The following is a 19,865-nucleotide window of genomic DNA, read 5'->3' as shown; positions in this document are numbered from 1 at the left end:
GGGAGAAAATAAAGTTCAGCAATTAATATGTTTTTGTCTTTATTTTTTTAACTAATTTGTTTTTGATGATGTAAAAGATACCAGTGTGTTAACAACTGGATAATGGGAGATGTGTGAATTCTTTAAAAATAATTTAAAGAGTCAAAGCGGAAGAGAATTGGAGAAATGGAGAGTACAGGGAACTGCTATATTTTAGTCATAAGCCTCAGTACCATTTAACGTTTTAAACTATATGCATGTATTATATAATTTTTGATATGGTAATTGATTTTTAAAATTGTTTTAAATACTGAATTTGAGAGTCTTTGCCAACTTTTAGTCTCCTGAAACAGCTCAGTCAGGCTCGAAGTAGAAGGCCTAACCCAGTGGTTCTCAACACTGGCTACTCACTATTTTTATCTGGAGAGCTTTAAAAAATACCAGTGATCTGGCAGACACTAGAGCAATTAAATCAGCATCTCTGGGCATGTGCTTGGATAGTGGTATTTATTAAAAATTGTGCAGATGATTCTAATATGCCACCAGGGTTGAGAACCATTAAGCCCTTCTCCTAGTCTTCTTTCTGTAGACAAATAAATGTGTACACATTTCTCTTCCCATTAGACTATGAGATCTTTGAGAGTAAGGATGGTCACTTACACATCTTTACTTCCCCAAAAGCAATTATTGTAGTGCCTTGAACATAGAGTGCTCAGTAATTATTTGTTGAATGGACTTGCCACTTTCAGAAAATCAGAATTTATTAGGGACAATGCTTCTATTCAGTGAAATGAATATCTAATTTCAGAGACTTCAAAGAGATCAGTGTGGAGAATAATCAACACGGCAATAATTAATAATAAGAGAATAAAGCAATTCGATCTGTTTTTAGGCAACAAAGTTAAAGGTTCATGTTGATGGAAATTCATTTGGTTTGAGTTTGAGATTAGGAACTGGTAGGGACTAATAATAATTGACTAACTTACTTATACTTAGAATTCCAATTTTTTTTCTACAGACCCTTGATGCAATGGATAAAACAATTAGTTTAATAAACTAAATTGCATCCTGTGAGATGCTTCTAAAACTTACTTTAAAAAAGAAGGGTAATATAATTCTCTTGTGTAAATTTGAGAAAGGGAGAAAGGCAAAATAAAAAGTTCTTGTTTTGGGGCATAGTTTCTTTTTTCATTTTGCTTATTTATTTCTATTCTTTGTTGATTCACAAAACTATTTTTACATAGTTATGATCAAGTTATACAATCAACTTTCTTGACCACGTGGCTTTATTTGGCCAACGAAATGTTAGTAATTGTAATGTGCACAGAGACTTTACACATTTCAGCATTAGGTCTGCTCTCCTGGGCTTCCACTTTTGCCATGTGAAGACTATGCCTTGGGCAGCCTACCAGTCACTGAGGAATGAGAGACGTGAAGCAGACTTGAACTCCACTCATGGCCTGGAGCCAGGTTCAACTGATCTTGACCAGATGAGCCAAAACCCAGGTGACTTGCACTGCGTAAGTGAGAAATAAGTGTTTATTACTGTATGACTGAGATTTCAAGATTGTTTGTTTAGAGGCAGTAGCTGACTAATGCAGGCATTTCGCCACATTGTAGCATAGTCTTCAAAATTAGCATTTTAAGTGGTTGCACAATTTCCCAGCGAGATCATACAAAATTTCAATAATCATCCCTCTATTAATTTGGGTCACTAGCAATTTAACACTATTAAAATTAAGCCAGGCACATGCTCAGTTATATTTGTATATTTATATATTTGGTATACTTATAAATCCCCAGAGAGGAGACTACTGGATCAAAAGGGTGGTCTAGATAAAAGATTCACCTTATTCATATTGGTTTGAAGTGTGATGGAAAGTGTGTAGAAAAACCCCTATCACTGTACCTGACAACACAGAGATTTGTTCAGACTTAAATAAGAGAACAAAATGCTGACATCAGGTTCTGATGGCAAAAAAGGGGGGTCAGATCTCAGAAACAGGTGGCTTAGAACATGTTGTTTCCGCATGAAGAGTAAAACCAAGGCTATCACTTTAACCGAGAACCTTAACTTGGAGAATTAGGCAGAAACATGTATTATGTAACCCTAATATTATATAAGAAAAAAATTCTGGTCACTTGAAAATGATGTAGGGTACTATCTCAAAAAAAAAGAAAAGACAAGATGCATCTGACCATCAACAGGACTTTTTCTGAAGAGAAACTATGGCATGGAGAAGCCCATTTAAGAAAAGAGGAAGTATAGGGTAAACTAGATTTTCTATGAAGCTGAATTTTCTCAGTTCCCTCAAGGTTTTGAGAAGGCCAAAGATAAAATTATCTTTGAGAAGCTTCGACTTGAAGCTTCTCAAAAAATTTATAATAACCACATGTTACTATTTATTAAGATATTACTATAACCAGCTATTTGCTAATGCTTTGCATACATTCTCACAACTCTGAGGTATATACATATTATCTCCATTTTATAGATGAAAAAGCTGAGTCACAGGGAATTTAACTTTCTCAAAGGCACATATCTAATAAGTGGCCAAGTAATTAAAACACTTAAGTAGAATCCTTGATGTGTTAAGCTCAACTCTGAGAATATATCAATACTCTGAAAATACTCTCCAGAGCCAAGAATACTCACATTTGCTATCAGGAGCCTCTGTCAAGTTCATATCTCTAGAAAGTACTGGCCCTCATCGTAAATGAAAACAGCTGACTACACTGTTTCTTTAATATCTGTCACTTCTCCCAGGGCCCCCTGATCATCTGGGAAAATCTGAGCTTCATCTTCTGCAAAGCTCAGGATCATATTCAGGTCATATTCCTGACCTGGCCAAGGTCAAGCGCTCCTAACATGAACTGCCAGATCCCCTCCAAGGCTGCTGCATCTTGTGGGTTTCAGAGTTCAATATCTTCAGTTGATAGAGGCAACATGATTTTGAAATAAATGGAATTTTTAAATGTTGTTGCTTCTTTCAATTTCAGCCTAAATTGTAAGTGAAAAATAAGGACATGGCTATTGTGCACTTTCTCTTCTTATTGTTAAGTATCTCAGGCCATTTGCAGTTAAAGTCCATCTTCTTTAACTGCATTAATCAGGGAAGACTGTCTTCTTTGCCCCATTGTACAGCCTGGAAGAGGCATGTGTTAGAGGGCAGCAGGGAGGCTAGCAAGGGGTCCCTTAAAATAGGGCCAGATATGGTAAATAAACCCCATCAGTCAATAGCTAATCCATCAAAATACCTCTACAACTCCATTCCTGTATCTTCTGGTATATAGTATAAGATTACAGCTAACATATAGTAAGTGCTTACTATGTGTCAGACACTGTGCAAAATGTTTTAAATACATTATATCTTTTTCCCCTCCCAGCAGCCTTTGAATTATGTATAGGTAGGATAAAGTGGTGTTAAGAGCATGAATCCTAGGGTCAGACCGACTCTGGCTTTGAATTCCAACTTTATTCTTAATTGGCTGGATGACCTCAGGCAAAGTGAATTTCCCCCTTTAAAACTCAGCTTTCTCATCTGTAAAACAGAGATAAAATTCATACCTATGCCTTAAGATAAAGATGAGGATTGAATAAATAATACATTTAAGTGAAGCCTGGCATGTAGAAAGCTCTCGATAAATTCTGGCCCTATTTAGCTTTAATTTATAGTTGAAGAATCTGTAGCTTAAAGGTAAATACCTTGCCCAGGATCATAGAACTAGTAAATTCTGACTGCAAGGTCTGACCCCATGTCTGCCTGACTCCAAAACCCATTTCAGCCTCTACACCCTTCTGCCCTCCTACACATTTATGTTAAAGGCATGAGTCTCCATGTCGACAGTAATTTATGTTAGTTATTGTTGAGACCAGGATTGGGTATTCTTAGAATATGTGATATTAAGCAACATGGTTACTCTTTCTAAAATTTTTCTACAAAACCAATTAATTTCTAAAATGATTTACATAACAGAAATGTTTAGAGAAAAGCGTGTTCTATACTAAGAAACTTAAATATACCTTTCATTACTAGGTCTTTGTGACATCACAGAAAGATTGAAAAATAAACAAAAGAAAATTCATCCTCATTCTTACCACCATATCACACAGCTGTTATTTTTGCTTATTCATTTCCAGTGTTGGTCCATTGGCAGATATATTTTAGCAGAGTTGTAATCATAGTGTACATTCCATTTTGTATCCCGTTTGGTTTGATTGTTCTGGAAGCCATTCCCAGTCTGTAGTCTGCCATACAGCACATGAGAAATTTTCCACACTGCAGCCTAGGATGGTGCGACTCAGTGCAGAAGAGCCTCTCATGCTGCATTTGGTTTCTCTGCCCTGCCCTACACCTGCAGAAAGGAACACAGTGATAGGCAAGTAAAAAATAAGAAAGCTCTTCACCAAATTCCATGAAATATGAGGGTGGGGTGGAGTGAAGATGTTTTAGGGAACTCAGCAACAAAGTAACATAATTAGGACAGAAGCCTTCTTCTTGCCTGGCTTTCTTTGGTGTTTGTGCCCTCCCTGAAAAATGGCAGTTACCAGGAGCACAATCCAGGAGGTCTGTAAAACAAATCTCTCTTTGCTTGTCCAAAGCTACCTAAAGAGTTTTCCAAATTTGCCTAATAAGAATCCCCTGGTGTGATTGTTAAAATTCCAGATCCCTGGGCGCCTCATCAGCTCTAGGGCAGGTGTTTGAGACTAATTCGGAGATCATATGGGAAACATTGTATTGAATTGTGAAATGAGTGGGGTCCGTGTTTGGATAACAGGAAAAACACCCATTCACTACTTAGAGTCCCACCCAGGAATGACCAGAGCTTCCATTTCACCAAGCTTTGGGGTACCCCTGAGCTTTGAGGCACTCATGTACTAGCGTGGGTTTTCAGAGTCAAATGTGACAAGGTTCAAATACAGGCCCAGATGTGATTTGGGCAAGTTAACTGATCTTTCTTATGTAAAATGAAAATAATATTATATCCTTCAGTTGTTGTAAAGCTTAAATGCTTTGTTTCCTGTGCTTGGCACAAACCGAAGTGTCAACAACCAGTAGTTACTAAAATAAGTTCTCCGTGCCTGGTATATGATCAAAGACTCAGTGATTGGGAGAAGTTACTTTATCAACATTGTTTCTTGACTTTTCTTAGGCTTAGTTTCTTCCTAGGCATAACCAAGTTACCATGAAATGCTTAGCACAGGGTTTGACACAATACTTAATCCTCTGTGAACATGGTTATTAAGACATCCTCTGGACCCTACTGGGTTTTTCTCGCTGGACACTTTTTAAGTATGATTTTTCAAAAAATGCTATGTCTCTGGGGGTAATTTGTAGGTTGTAATACTTTTCTGCAATCAGATAATTACCCACTCTGTTTGACACATGTAGGTAAGGTCACGGAGTGATAATGCTGGCCATATTGGAAACAGATTTGGTATAAATTGGATTCGTGCAGTAGTCTGTAATACAAGTAATTTCTGTGACAGTCTACCATGAATAGTGGGCCTAGAGATTGTGATAATAGGAGACAGTAAATGGTCGTCCAGCAATTCCTGAACCTGGCTAACCATTGAATCACCCAGGGATCTTAAAAATATAGATTCATTGTTTGATTTTGCATGTTTGGGGAGGAGCCCTAGAATCTGCATTTTTAAAAAAAGGTCTGCTGAAAGGTCCAGCTAAGATTAAGAACGAGGTTGTAATGGTTGTTTTTTTCTTTTTGTAATGTAAGTGACTGACTTAAGCTTTGACTGCCAGGCATCCACTTCAAAGAGGCATCTACTTCAAAGACGACTATCTCAAATAGCCAGGCCACCTCCCTTCACTGAGGCTCCTTTGTTTTAGAGATCTTGATTGGTTTCATAACTGACCATTTGGGCCGCTTTCCTTCCTGAATTTTAAACTCTCGCTCTTACGTTTTTTTTTTTTTTTCTTTCTTTCCCGCTCTGTGTTTTAAATTCACCAATCACGAGACCATGAAATCCTGGGCTCCACCCTCAAGCCCAGGAAAAGCGAAACCCCAGGCCAGGGCGCTTTCTCTCCACCCGCAACCTCGCTGTGTATTTGCAAGTGTGATGTGTAATTTCCAGGTCCTGTAAGTAATAACTTTACGTTTTTCAAAGTTACTGATGGTTATTGTGGAAGGACGTTTTGCAATAATAATAAGAATCACAAGGGCTGGTCCGAACAACATTGGTTATTGACAGGCTGAGACCGGCACAAAACACTGGTTCATGACATCTCAAACTCAATTTCCCCTAGTGCACAACACCTTTTCTCATTGTTAGAAATGATTACTAAATCCATAGTATAATAATTCTTGCAGTCTATAAGGATGGACACCAGAAAGAAACCGTACAAGAAACCAAGCAAAAGCTCAAAGGAAGTGTGATTTGTGTGGGCTGTGGAGGGAAGCCGCAGGTCAAAGTGCTAAGTAGAAGGAACAACAATAACAACAGCATGAGCCGTCAACTCAAAAACAGGAAACTGAGCAGAAATTTCAGCTATAACTGTTAGGATTTTAGAGGCTACAAGAAAAACTGAGAAAGTCAATGAGATGTACTGCTTCTCTACCTGGCTCTAGCATTGTTTTCTTTTTCTTAACTTCATTCCATATTTCTTTAACTCAGGCTTATTGTTCAGAATAACAATTTCACCCTCTCCATCTTCTTTACAGTTCCACTCGCCACTGGACACTTTTCAAGAAACTATTATTAAGTCTTTAATAATAGTTTGGTGTGTATCCAAACAGGGTTTACTGTAGCCTTGTTCACCAAGAAGTTTAAAGTGCTCCTTGTGATACACAGCTCCTTTAGAGTCAAGCCAGAACTAACTAGCTTTTTATTTTATTAAAATGGCAAATTTTTATTTTTAGACAAGAAACAGCTTTTTTCTTTCTTGAGGTCAGAAAGGCAGGCATTAAGAGGCAAGAGCATTCTAATTTAGTCTTCTGAGAAATCGAAACCTAAAAGATCTCAGCTTTCAGAGAAACCAACTTTAAAAAGGGAACAGTCTAAGCTCATCTTTCAGAGAAATCCATTCCTCTTGGGCTTGCTTTTCTCCAGGGGGCTGAGATTTCATTTCTTCCATCTGAAAGTGACCATCGTCCTCAGTCAAGTGGCAGACACACGAACAGGTCAGAACTCCAGTTTTCACTAGCACCCTATGCTGAAGAATCTTCTAATTTCCAAGGTAAGTACAGACTGTCTGGAAAGACCCACGCTGTGCCTGTTCAACAGAAAGGATGGTCTCAAAAAGAGATTTAAAAAATCTCTAAGATGAAAATACATTATGGTTATAAACCTTCTAGATATATCTTGCCTATATATTTAGGCAAGAGAGACTGAGGTGGACACAACCACGCTTTTCTTAAATAAGTGAAATAGACAGTGAGAACTGATCTGTAGATGGACTCACCTTCTTTCTCAGGCCAGGGACGCAGGATGCGGAATTCCAGACCAGACAACCTGGCTGAGGTATATGATGTAGACAGTGGTGTAGCAGCGGTCACCAACCTTTTTGGCACCAGGGACTGGTGATCCTATGAGAATCTAATGCCTGATCAGGTGGAGCTGAGACGGTGATGCTAGTGCTGTGGAGCCGCTGAAAATACAGGTGAAGATTTGCTAGCTCCCCCACTGCTGTGCAGGGGGTGTTAGAGACCCCAGGTGTAAAGGGTTATGGAGTGTTCTGATCAAACGTTCTGAGGAACTTTCAAATGGGACAGGGAGGAGCCAGAGTTTTGGCGGGAAGGAATGACTATTCGGATTCTTTGTCAGTTTTTCATAATATGTACTTTCGTTTTCAGGAGAAACTTAAGATATATTGACTGGGAAGCTCTGACCCAGTTTGATTTTCCAGATTACATGTGGTTATTTTGTTTACCAACATTAGAAGCACTGGAAAGTGAACTTGCCCAATTTATGTTGCTTCTTTGAATCCTTTTGGTGATGGGGGGCACAAATGAATAACTGAATACTTCAGCAGGTTACTAGTTGAGAAATATTTGCCACTCTATAATAGGAAAGCAATCATCTGTAACAACATATTTATTTTGCTAGAAACAGGCTGTGCTGGCTGGAAAATTACTGCTTGGCTATCGCCCATGGGAACATAACATTCTAACAATAAGCTTTCTGCTTCTGTACCCCCGCTTGCACAACCTACCTGTGGGTTGACAGTAAATAGAAGAAAAATAGACTTTTGTGTTCAGACAGAATGAGGAATGGGGTTTAGGGCTTAAAAACCCTGTACATCTACATTTTGGGGCTGCTTAATTTGGGGTCTGCGTACCCCTGGCAGACCCAGCTGGCTGAATAGAGTGTGTTTCCTATAACTCACTGGTTTCTGGTGGTCCGTGTGTCTATCGGGGGCTGGTGGCTACAACAAGGCAACACCTATATATATATTCTGGACATTTTCTCTAGACATCGCTTGGCAGACACATTTTTACAACAGATGTTTTTATTCAGCCATAAGTGTAAGATGACTTTTTAGATCCAAGTTAAATGAATTATTTCTGTATGTATATGAACAACAAAACTATTGGAGACCATAATTACAGCACTGAGGTGGGCGGGGGGAACACATTCCAAGCAGGCCATAACTTCTCTGGCTTAAGTCTTCATCTGTGAAAATGCAAGATAGTGTAATACCTGGGGGCAGAGCCAGGTTCGAGATGCGGGTCTCCTAGGTCCAGTGTCTGTTGTTTCTTTGTGGACTGTAACTTTCTCACCCTACTTCCCTATTCCATTCTTCCTCTTGGGCCCACATGCAAAGGCACTGCTCCTCTTACCCCCGGCCATTCCTTACGCCGCATTTCCAAACCAGCACACACTCTCATGCAGACATACACAGGCTCTGGCCCCGGTACCCCAAGCTTCTCCTGTGGTGCCTCTGTTGTCCTGCAGGAGCCTCGGGGGCGGGGCTCGGCTGGAACGTTGCTGAGGTCGGACGCTGTGCGGCCGGTGGAAGAGGCGAGAAGCGCAGGCGCAGGGCTGACAGGATGGAAGTGCGCAAGCGTGAGGCTTGACGGGCGGGGAGGGAGAGGGAGAGTGTGGGAGAGCCCCAGCGCGAGAGGAACTCCGCGTAGTGTTACCGCAATGCTTTCCAATGCTGAAACATCTTCCTGTTACATTCTTAATGCTTCCCTAGAATACTTTGTAAATGTCAAATTTTGTATTCATTGAGATAATTTGGACTTTATTAATTGCAAATGTAATATTTTGCTTCATGGTGTTTCTTGTACAGTCTGATATTCTGGGACCAACCCAATTTGGTTTGTATGGTGTGTGCGTGTGTGTTTAATAACAGAATTAAGTAAGTACAAAAATAATATGGCAAACACTTCTTTTGTTACCCCATTACCTCAAATGGACAACTGTTGGTATTTTGCCATAGTTACTTCACGTCTTTTTTTAAATTTAGTAAATAAAATATTGTAGATAAATTTGAAGTTCTCTGCCTCCCATCTCCAGTTTGATTTTTCTCTCCTTTTCTCAGAGGCAACCAGGATTCTGAGTTTATTGTATGTCTTTATAGTATTGTTAGCACACAGTTTTACATACACATTTCCAGAAATAATATGTACCTTTGTTGTGTGTACATGCTTAACTTATTTAAGTGATATGAATCTGCACCTTGAGTTTTTAATATTTGTGTGTGTGTGTGTGTGTGTATTTTAGTTTATTCTCTTACAGTATTTCATACAATTCCTTTTAATAAATATGACCACATTTTGTTTCCCCATTCCTTGTTGATGGACAGGCTATTCCAAAATTTGGTTTATGAACAGTGCTAAAATGACTGTGCTTGTCTCCTTGAACACAACCATTCATCTGTTGAACAACATCTTGGTTGCTTCCAAGTTTGGGCAATTATGAATAAAGGTACTACTAGAAACATTCATGTACAGGTTTTTGTGTGGACGTCAGTATTCAACTAATTTGTGTAAACACCAAAGAGCACAATTAAGGGATCATGTGGTCACAATATGTTTAATTTTGTAAGAAACTGCTGAACTCTCTTTTAAAGTGGCTGTACCATTTTTCAAACTGTGTTTTGATTTTAACTATTTTAATAGATATGTAGTGGTATCTCATTGTATTAATTTGCAATTTCCTGATGATGTAATGTGGAACATCTTTTCATATATTTTTTTGCCATCTGTATCTTTGGTGAGGTGTTCAGATGTATTGCCTATTTTAAAAATTGGGTGGGTTGTTTTATTGTCGAGTTTTAAGAGTTTTTTGTGTATCTTTTGTCATATGGAAATGTTTAAATTTTCATCTAGGTAACCTCTGTTTCCATTATGGTTTGTAATTTTTCTGTCTTGTTTAAGAACCGCTTCTCTTTCCTAGGTCTAAAAATGTTTTTAATGTGTTGAGGTGTTTTCTCTGGCAACATTTTATATATGACTTTTGCCTACCTATTCTTAGAAATTGACCTGTATTTTGGGTGGGGTTGTTGTCATATGTTTTACAAAATGAATGCTATAATCAGTACCAAGGAGATTATGCTAGAATAGTTATACTATCAAAAAGTTCTGAAAACTTTCCTGCCCTCTGACCCCTCCCAGGAGTGGGAGGCCTAATAATTCAGGAAACTAGTTTGCATGATTATTAAGAATTTAGGTTTTGATAAGAAGCACTAGACTTTAAAGTCCGATATCACTGACTGCAAAACATCATCCATGTGATTCTGAACATGTTGTCTAGCCTGTTTCTTCCTTGGTAAAAAGAAGATAATAGTATTTGTTGTGATGAGGCAATGAGATAATGAATGTAAAATTTTTGGTACAGTGCCTAGCTCAATAAAGAAGCTATTTCAGCCTATAAGGAAAGGCACAAGCATAACCCTTCCTAGCATCCTCCCAATTTTTATCTGGACTTGACTTACTTGGTCTTCTTACATCAAAATTTTTGATCCCAGATCTTGATAGGAATTTCTGCCAATGGCCACTCAAGTTTTGGCATAGACCTTGGTTCTCTCCCCAAATTTGGATCTTATATCTCTCTTTCATTGTTTGGCTTAGCTATCTTTTTTTTTTTCTTTTTCTTTTTTAAGTATACTATATTTTAGAGCAGTTTTAGATTCACAGCACAATTGAGAGGAAGATGCAAAGAATTCCCCTTGCCCCATCCACCACATACATAGCCTCTCCCACTAACGATATCCCCCACCAGAGGTACATTTGTTACAATTGATGAACCTACATCAAAATATTATAATCATCCAAAGTCCACAGTTTACATTACAGTTCATTCTTGGTGTTGTACATCTATGAGTTCGAACAAATATATAATGACATGTATCCATGATTTTCACTGTCCTAAAACTCCTCTGTGCTCCAGCTCTTCATTTCTCCCTCCCCGCAACCCCTGGCAATCACTGATCTTTTTACTGTCTCCATGGTTTTATCTTTTCCAGAATATCATATAGTTAGAATTGTAGCCTTTTCAAATTGGCTTCTTTCACTTGGCATAATGCATTTAAGTTTCCTCCATGTCTTTTCTGACTTGACAGCTCATGTCTTTTTAGCGTTGAATAATATACCATTGCATGGATGTACCACAGTTTATCCATTCACCTACTAAATAACATCTTGGCTGCTTCCAAGTATGGGCTATTATGAATAAAGTGCTATAAACATCTGTGTACAGGTTTTTTGTGTGGATGCTACCTGTTTTAATCTAGAGTGAGAAGCAGTCTCAAACAACTCCTGGTAAGTAGGCTAATTTTGGTTCCTATCCATTTGGGTTAGGGAAGAAGAAAAACAATTCAAATAATGGATGTGAGTTCCCATCAATTACCAGGTCCTTAAATTTATTATTTCTAAATATCTTTCAACACTCTCCTCTTCATCTCTACTGTCGCTACCTTAGTCCACATCATCTTTTCTTATTTGGACTATTATTTGGACTACTGAAATAGCATCCCAAAAGGTCTTTTCCATAATTACTCTAGCTTCCTCCAAACTATTCTCCATGCTGCAGCCAAAAAGAACTTTGTAAAAACTGTACATCTATTGCTGTGTTTTCCTGCTTAAAATCCTACAATGGCTTTCCATTAGTCTCAGGATAAAGTCCCAAATCCTTAAAGGGACCACCAGACAATGTACAATCTGGTTCCTGATCCCTTTTCCAGCCTCACCTCCTACCTCTCTGTCCCTCCATCTCTGTGCTTCAGTCAGTCCTTTGAATTTGACATACTCCTTCCTACTTCTTTCTGGAAAGTTTTTTACCACCCTTCTTCACCTAATTTTAACTCCACTTCATTTACATTCTTCATATCTTAACTCAAAATTTTACTTTTCCTGAAAGCCGCCTGTGAATTCATCTCCCTTCCAACTGCCAGATAAGAACACTGGTTCCATTCTAAGCATCCCTGGCATTCTGAACCTTTATCTGTAGTAGTCATTTATTTAATATCTACCTTCTCTAAACAGCTCCTCAAGAGCAGGGACCACATTCGTTCACACTTCTATGAATTTAGCACAATGCAGGCAAATAATAGATGTCCACTAAATATTTGTTGAGTAAATGCAGCATTATTAAGAATTGGGACAATCCAAATGTTTAACAATTGAGAAATGTCCAATTAATTGATATGTATCTACTTGATAAATAATGTTGCCTCTGAAACATATATATAACAACCTCAAAGGTTTATAGAACTGTTAATGATAAAAACAGAATGCAAAATTGTTTATTTGATGCTTACAATTTGTAAAAACCTCTAATATTATTAAGACCATAAGAGATAAGGGAGAAGTGGATGAAAGGATTATCATGTTTGTTAGGGTGCCTGTACCACGGGGTGTGAAAGAATTCGCAAAGTCAAGAAGTAAAGTAAAAGGTTTATTCACTTTCCAAGCAAGGAAAGGGGCCAAACATTAAGAGTAATGCTGCACTGGAAGGGTAAGGGGCTTGAGCTTTTATTGGGTTATAGAGGGCAAGGCAGCTGGTGTTTGTAAATAGCTGTTCAAAGGTAGCAGAAGCTTGAATTTCTTTGATGTTATCTGAAGCAAGGCACCTGGAATGTGATTAATTAACTTGAGGCTTGCTTGTCTTGGTATCTTTTCCCAGGTCTGTGAATTTAAGCTTGAGATAAAGAAAAAAATTAGAGAGGCTGTTAGGATCTGCTTGCATTTGTAGGGTTGTTTTGGCTAATAGCCAGGGCTAACTCTGGCAGGGGCTCAAAGACCTATAGGTTGTATATTTTAGCTGATAGCCAGAGCCAGTTCTAGCAAGTGTCCAAAACTTGTTAGATACTGAGCTGTTTGTCCTTTTAATGTCATTCATGAAATATATAAAACAAAGATAAGACGGAATTTTGTAGCATGCCATATTTTTTCATGTGTCAAACAATGTATATTTAATAATGTAGAAATATTATTTTGAAGTTTAAAAAGTTCTCCAGTAAACCCAATGGAGCCAGGTACTTTCTAAAATTTCCTTTGATAACTGTCCTGATGTTTTACTCTGTAATTGATTTATCTGAGTTCTCAATTTTTTGTTAAACTAATTTGCTTTTCTGCCTATTTTTTAAAACCATTTATGTTTTCAAATTTCAGTGGAACAAAATCTTATTTTAAAGGAAGAAATCTACCAGAGTTCCCTTTTTTTTTTTTTTTTAGGTCTTAAAATGAAAATAAAAGATTAGGAGCTCTCAAGGTTTCAATGCCAAACAAAATAATCCAGACTTATTAGCTTTAGAAAGGAATTGCCAATATGAAAATATTTATCCAAGGAAGTGAATTAACATGCAATACTTGAGGAAAATGTCCACATGAATAAATATTAAAACTTTGACATTCAGATGTCTCTCAAATGGCACTTTGTATAAATAATCTGAGGAGACTTTTAAAGGTCATAAAATATAGAACGAGATAGTTATAAATGTAAATTTTATCACAAGGAACATATCAGACAGATGAGTGAGATTGTGAATGACTTGGCCTTTCAAATAATTTACTGCTCAGAAATAAAATTAACATGGCTCTGTATGTTTCCTTGTCACACCTGCATCAGCCACTCTTTTGTTTGTTCAGAGCTCCTTTTAAATAATAAAGATGCTAGTGGCTTGTCTAAAATGCAAAAAACAAACAGGCAAAACAAAACTCAATCTTGTTAATCAAATAATTGCTTTGTAATTTTCCTTCCGCCCTTACATTTATTATTCTTGTTAGTTTGTGTTCCTTTGTGATCTAGTTTTTTCTAAATTCTTTAAATTTTGAAGAAAACACTTTTTCTCTTTTACAAATATAGGCATTTAGGGCTATGGATCTTTCTCCACATACTGCTTAAGCCATATCATGGTAATTTCATGTGACTTAAACCATATATCTCCAACAGACAGATTCTTTGTGTCTCTCACAGCACTTAGTGTGCCCACCGTAAACACGAATTGGATGTTTCCTGAATTAATAAATCAGAATGAAATGTTTTGATCACATTCTTCAGCCTATAGTGAAGCAAAAGAGAAAAATGACTGTGCAGGTGGCAACACAATCCTAAGCATTTTAAGAGCCCTCTCTTCACCATGGTACTGTTGAGCTTTATTGGTTTGCTCAGCCACTTCCAAATTCAGGTTCTTTGACATCATAAAGATGTAGAATCCATTGATACTTCTTTTTCCCCATTTATCAGGTCCACCCCCTGCCCTGGCCATCTTCATTTCCCACCCTATCCTAAGAATGCATGTAGTCCAAAGTTCAATCACTTTCTTACTAATGATCTAAATTTATATTCCCTACTCTCCTTTTAACTTTTTTGGGAGGTAAAAATTTTAGTTTTTATGTTATGAATAATTTAAAACTTACCAAACTTTAATAGAAGTCAATTAAAAATATCGTATGGAAACTTCAAATATGCACAAAAGTGGAAAGAAGACTAAGATAGTGAATCCTCATTTATCAATCACCTACCTTCAATAATCATTGCTCTATTGCCAATAAGTGGTACCACTAACCACCCAGTCACTGAAGCCAAAAACCCAGTTACTAAATTTTAATCTTTTTCCTGATTCCTATCTGGTCAGTTCAGATCCACGTTAATTTTATTTCCTGTCTCTCAGATATGCTCAAATTCTCTTCATCCCCACAGCCACTACTGTGGCTCAGGGCATCATCATCTCACAGATTACTGCAAAACCCTCCCTACTGCAACTGTTTTATTTAACCACGTTTCCTTTTAGATGATTAGCTCTGAGAGGCAAGGCTATGCTCATTCTTGATCTACCACTTAATCTCTAATCCCTGCATTTAGTAGGGACTCAAAAATATTTTACAATAAGTTAATGTATTTTTAAATAATGCACTATGTAATCTTAATCAACGTGAGATATGAGTTTTCATGGTTTCTGTTACAGAATGAACATGGAAAACCATAATTCATCTTTGGTGGTAGAATTATCCTACCCAGACTTAGTCATCAACGTAGGACGAATAACTCTCGGTGAAGGAAACAGAAAGAAGCTGCAGAAAACTCAGAGAGAGCAAGAGGCAAAGAAAATTACACAGGCTGCATGTGCTTTATTAAACTCAGGAGGAGGAGTGATTCGGATGGCAATGGCAAACAACGATGAGCATCTTGTGGAGATGGGACTGGATTTAGAAGACTCTTTGAGAATCCTTATTCAGTCTTTAGATTTGCAGGCTTTCTTTGAGACTAAGCAGCAAGGAAGCTGTTTTTACATTTTTGTTAGATCTTGGAACAGTGGCCCTTTCTCCGAAGACAGTTCCACCAATCCCCGCATTTGCAGCCTGAGTTCTTCATTATATCTTAGATCCGGCACCTCTGCGATTCTCATGGATTCAAGAGAGGCATTTAATTTCCTGAAAACCAAGAAAAGTAACGCAAAAACCTTTGAGGAAGAACCTTCTTGTAAAGTTCGCAAGGTTGAACATCGGCAACTTCATAACTTAAATCCTGCTGACCTAATTTTCCAAAAAGACCAGCTTGAATATGGTGAAATCCTGCCTTTTCCTGAGTCTCAACATGTAGAGTTTAAACAGTTCTCTACAAAACACATCCAAGGGTATGTAACGGACATGATTCCAAAGTACATCTCTGCGTTTGCAAACACTGGGGAAGGCTATCTTTTTATTGGAGTGGATGATAAGAGTAAGAAAGTTCTGGGATGTGCTAAAGAAAATGTTAACATTGACCTTTTGCAAAAGAAAACAGAAGACGCAATCCGCAAATTACCTCATGTCTGTTTTTGCCAATCCCAGTGCCAGATAAATTTCACATTCAAAAGCTTGGATGTTGTAGCCAACGGAAAGCTGTACGGCTATGTTTGTGTGATCAGAGTGCAGCCATCCTGTTGTGCAGTGTTCTCAGAAGTTCCCAAATCATGGATGGTGAAGGGCGAGAACATCTGCAGCCTGACAACTGAGGAGTGGATAGGCATGATGATGGACACAGATCCAGGTAAGAGGAGGAGAGTACCTCCCTCCGCATCTTTCTACCTCTTTAGCACCTTCGTATTAAAACAGGTTTTCCTTTGTTTCCTGTGACTTTGAAATTCCCACACCCACTCAACTCTGTGGTTTTTGAATCTCCAAGTGTCCTGCTTTCTATATATAATAAAATTTTGTTGGGTAATTAGAAGCCCCAATCAGTGTCTTATAATAGGCAATTTTTTTCACATCAGAAGATGAAAAGAAAATTTGGGGGGAATGGGTACCTTGCAGTACCTAGCTCTTATTGGCTCGTTATTACATTTTCGAGAATTTTGTGAGCCAGCTGCTAAACACAGTCATTATTAAAAATTAAGTCATATAAACTTACAATAAAATTATATAAAAAATAAATGCAATAAATAGAAACCTCTTGCTGATTATTTACTACATTTTAACACTGTCTTTGCTTACGAGGTTACTTACATCTATTGTATCTATATGGTGGAAACACTATAAAATGCTGTGCTACTATGCATTTCTTCCCAACTCTTCATTTGGTGACATCACATTGGCAGCTTGAAATTGTCCATGGTGGGAATATTTACACCATAGAAATGAGCTATATGTACAGATATGTTTACTAAACAGCTATGCTACATACCATAAAAGAAATACAAACAAAATGCTACCTAGATATAGAGAGTGAAGAATTGTATTGAATGGGAAATACCTTCAAACTTCCAAATAATGTCTCTTCCAAGTGGAAGCCTTCTTTCAGTGGTGAAAAGATGAACTAACATGTCAGAATAACATGAGTTTTCTTTCTTTCTTAAGATCTTCAAAGCTTTTGCGAAGACTTTGAATCTCAGCTGAGTCTGTCTAGCAGACCTCCCCTTACTAGACCAGTGTACTCCAAGAAAGGCCTGGAACATAAGAAGACTCTCCAGCAACATTTATTTTCAGGTAGTAACTATGGTTTGCCTACTTGACATCAGCCAGTTTCTATGCTAGGATACAGGGAGATATGCTCGTTTTTTTAAAATCCTGAAAATATGCTCTGCAAACCTGTGTGTACAAAGTGAAAATGGTACAATTATATTGGTGATGAGTAATTTACAAATGAACCCTTGTTGACACCCCCTGTTGGAGGCAGTACCACATATAAAAATTCAGGAACATTGCTCTTAAAGACCATTTGGTCTTACAGTTCTCAAATTGCACCGATCATCAGTATTTCTGGTTATTTTTAAAAGTACAATGTACCCGGTTCCCCACCCTAGACTTAATAAATTAGAATATCTGGGGATAGCACCTCATAGTGTGCATTTTTATCCAGCTTACTTACATGATTCTGACATTCATCCAGATTGGAAATCTTTTATCAGAGGCATACATTGCGCCAAGAGCAAAAAGTTGCACATCTCTGCCAGATTTTCCAGAGGAGTGGCTGTTATGAATATAAAAAAGAAGAAAGATTTATATGAAGATGTAACACAAAACAAATAAAATGAAGATCAGTTTTGAACCCGTTTTGGATTTAGGAGAAACAGCATAAAATAATGATTCAGAACCAAGGATAGTGCCTAGTTTCTGCTCTCATCCCCCTCTCCAGAACTTGTTAGGCTTTTTCTAGGAGTCCATGGATGTCCTCTTTCTAGACTTCTAGAGAGAGAATAACCTCTTGCTCAAGTCTATGCAGTAAATCAATGGCTTATCGGGCACTAGAATCTGATTCATAAGTGTCCTGTAAATATGTAAATATCTATCAAGGACCATTAATAGATAATGACTGTCCAATTTAAGATTTATTTTTTTCCCTTACCTAACTGAGGCCTTTATTTTTATTTACATATCAAATTTATATTTTAAAAATTATCTACAATAAGTAGTATTAAATAAAAGAATAAGCATAAGCATTGGTAATTGTTTTCTAAACTCAGTAAGCTCCATTTTAGTACATCTTATTAGCATAGAATAAATAACTAAAACACAATACCAGACTGTATGCTCATAGAGCAACAATCTATTCTTATATAAAAATCAGTTTTCCAGGAATTGTACCAAACATGAAGAATAGATATTTCCAACACTATTTAAATTGTTCCAGAGCCATAGAAAAAGAATGAAAATTACCAAGTTATTTTTTTAAGCAGGAGTAACAGTAACTGCAAAACTTGACAGAGAGTACAAAAAAAGGAAAAACTCAAACTTATTTTACTTATGAATGAGGATGCAAAGATAGAACCCCAGGAATAAAAAGAGAAATCAACAATAAGAGAGTATTGTTACAATTTACCATTTCTACATATCTATGCAAAAATATATGATGATTGTCTAATACATTGAAAAAGCATTTGAAAAAACAACACACATTCTTGATTTAAAAAAAAAATAGGAACCAATAGATACTTCTTTAACATTATATTTGTATCTATATCTATCTATTTCCCCCAAAGATCATCATGTTACTTAGGAGATATCAGAGACATTCTATTAAATTCAGGAACAAAACAAACATGTGCACTACTACACCTTTGGTGAAATTATTAGTTAGCCAATAAAATTAGATAAGAGAAAAAAATTAGAGGGATAAAAATTAAAGAAGATAGGACTATATATCTGGAGAATTCAAGAGAATCAATGAAAAACTACTATAAACAAAATAATTCAGAATGAAAATAATTACATTAGATACCATAAGAAACATGTAAAAATTAATATGCAGAATTCAATATCCTAATATAACAATGAAAGAAAATACTTTTCAATAGCAACAAAAAGTTAAAATATCTAGGATAAACCTCTCTGAGAAAGAGAAAAAACAATATTGAAGGACACGGATGAATACCTGAATCAAATGGAAACACATGATACTCTTGAAGAGATGACATCATAAAATTGTCAATTCTGTTATTTTATAAATGTAGTGAGATAGCAATAAAAAGATTAATCTAGACAATCTTATTGTAAAGTTCCAGTGGAAAAGTAAATAAGCAAGAAGAGCCAGGAAATAACCTGAAAAGGAAGAGTAAACAAGAGGGGCTATCCAGATATCAAATCATTATAAAGCTTCTAATAAAAAAAAGTTGTAGTAGCGTATAATTAGACCAAAGGTACAAAATAGAAGGTTTGAAAGAGATGCAAACAGAATTTAGTTTATGATGGAATTGACTGCTCAAGAAAGTGGAGTAAAGTGGATGTTTCGATAAAGAGACATTGGGATAACTTGGTAACAATTTATGTTTAAAAAGATGGATTCAAAAAAAGATAAAAAGATGGATTCACACTTTATGCCATGTACCAACATAAACTCTAAATAGATCAAGAATTTAAAACAAAATATTAAAGCCCTAAGTGTTTTAGAAGAAAACATAGGTAAATGCTTTTATAACTTTGGCATGAAGATTAGAAAAATCAAGATTCAAGATCCAGAAACCATGAAAATAAAGATTAATATATGTGACTGCATAAAAAAA

The 19,865-nt window shown here is 36.8% G+C and overlaps 1 protein-coding gene and 1 long non-coding RNA gene across 5 annotated transcripts in view; one reads left to right on the top strand and one right to left on the bottom strand.

Moving 5' to 3' along the window:
• Nucleotides 1-3,434: 3,434 nt before the first annotated feature.
• Nucleotides 3,435-7,654, bottom strand: LOC105304969. The gene is made up of 3 exons (XR_002777049.1): nucleotides 7,401-7,654; nucleotides 4,079-4,335; nucleotides 3,435-3,521 (listed from the first exon to the last, which is right to left on the bottom strand). It is a non-coding gene; the product is annotated as an uncharacterized LOC105304969 (long non-coding RNA).
• The window catches only part of SLFN11 (schlafen family member 11), a 21,322-nt gene continuing 7,421 nt past the window's right edge, over nucleotides 5,965-19,865 (top strand). Inside the window, exons 1-4 of one of the 4 annotated variants that reach the window (XM_011379345.2) lie at nucleotides 5,965-6,078; nucleotides 7,049-7,175; nucleotides 15,354-16,417; nucleotides 17,224-17,352. In XM_011379345.2, the coding sequence (XP_011377647.1) occupies nucleotides 15,355-16,417; nucleotides 17,224-17,352 (1,192 nt within the window). In that variant the 5' untranslated portion in view covers nucleotides 5,965-6,078; nucleotides 7,049-7,175; nucleotide 15,354. Of the gene's footprint in view, nucleotides 6,079-7,048; nucleotides 7,176-7,412; nucleotides 7,597-7,791; nucleotides 8,149-15,353; nucleotides 16,418-17,223; nucleotides 17,353-19,865 lie in introns of those variants that run through there. The other 3 variants (XR_897045.2, XR_897044.2, XM_011379344.2) reach the window with 3 other exon arrangements.

This window comes from Pteropus vampyrus, unplaced genomic scaffold (genome assembly GCF_000151845.1).
Source record: "Pteropus vampyrus isolate Shadow unplaced genomic scaffold, Pvam_2.0 Scaffold358, whole genome shotgun sequence".
NCBI lineage: Eukaryota > Metazoa > Chordata > Mammalia > Chiroptera > Pteropodidae > Pteropus > Pteropus vampyrus.
Note: the sequence above shows the minus strand (reverse complement) of the source record. Positions and strands in the feature narration are given on the sequence as shown.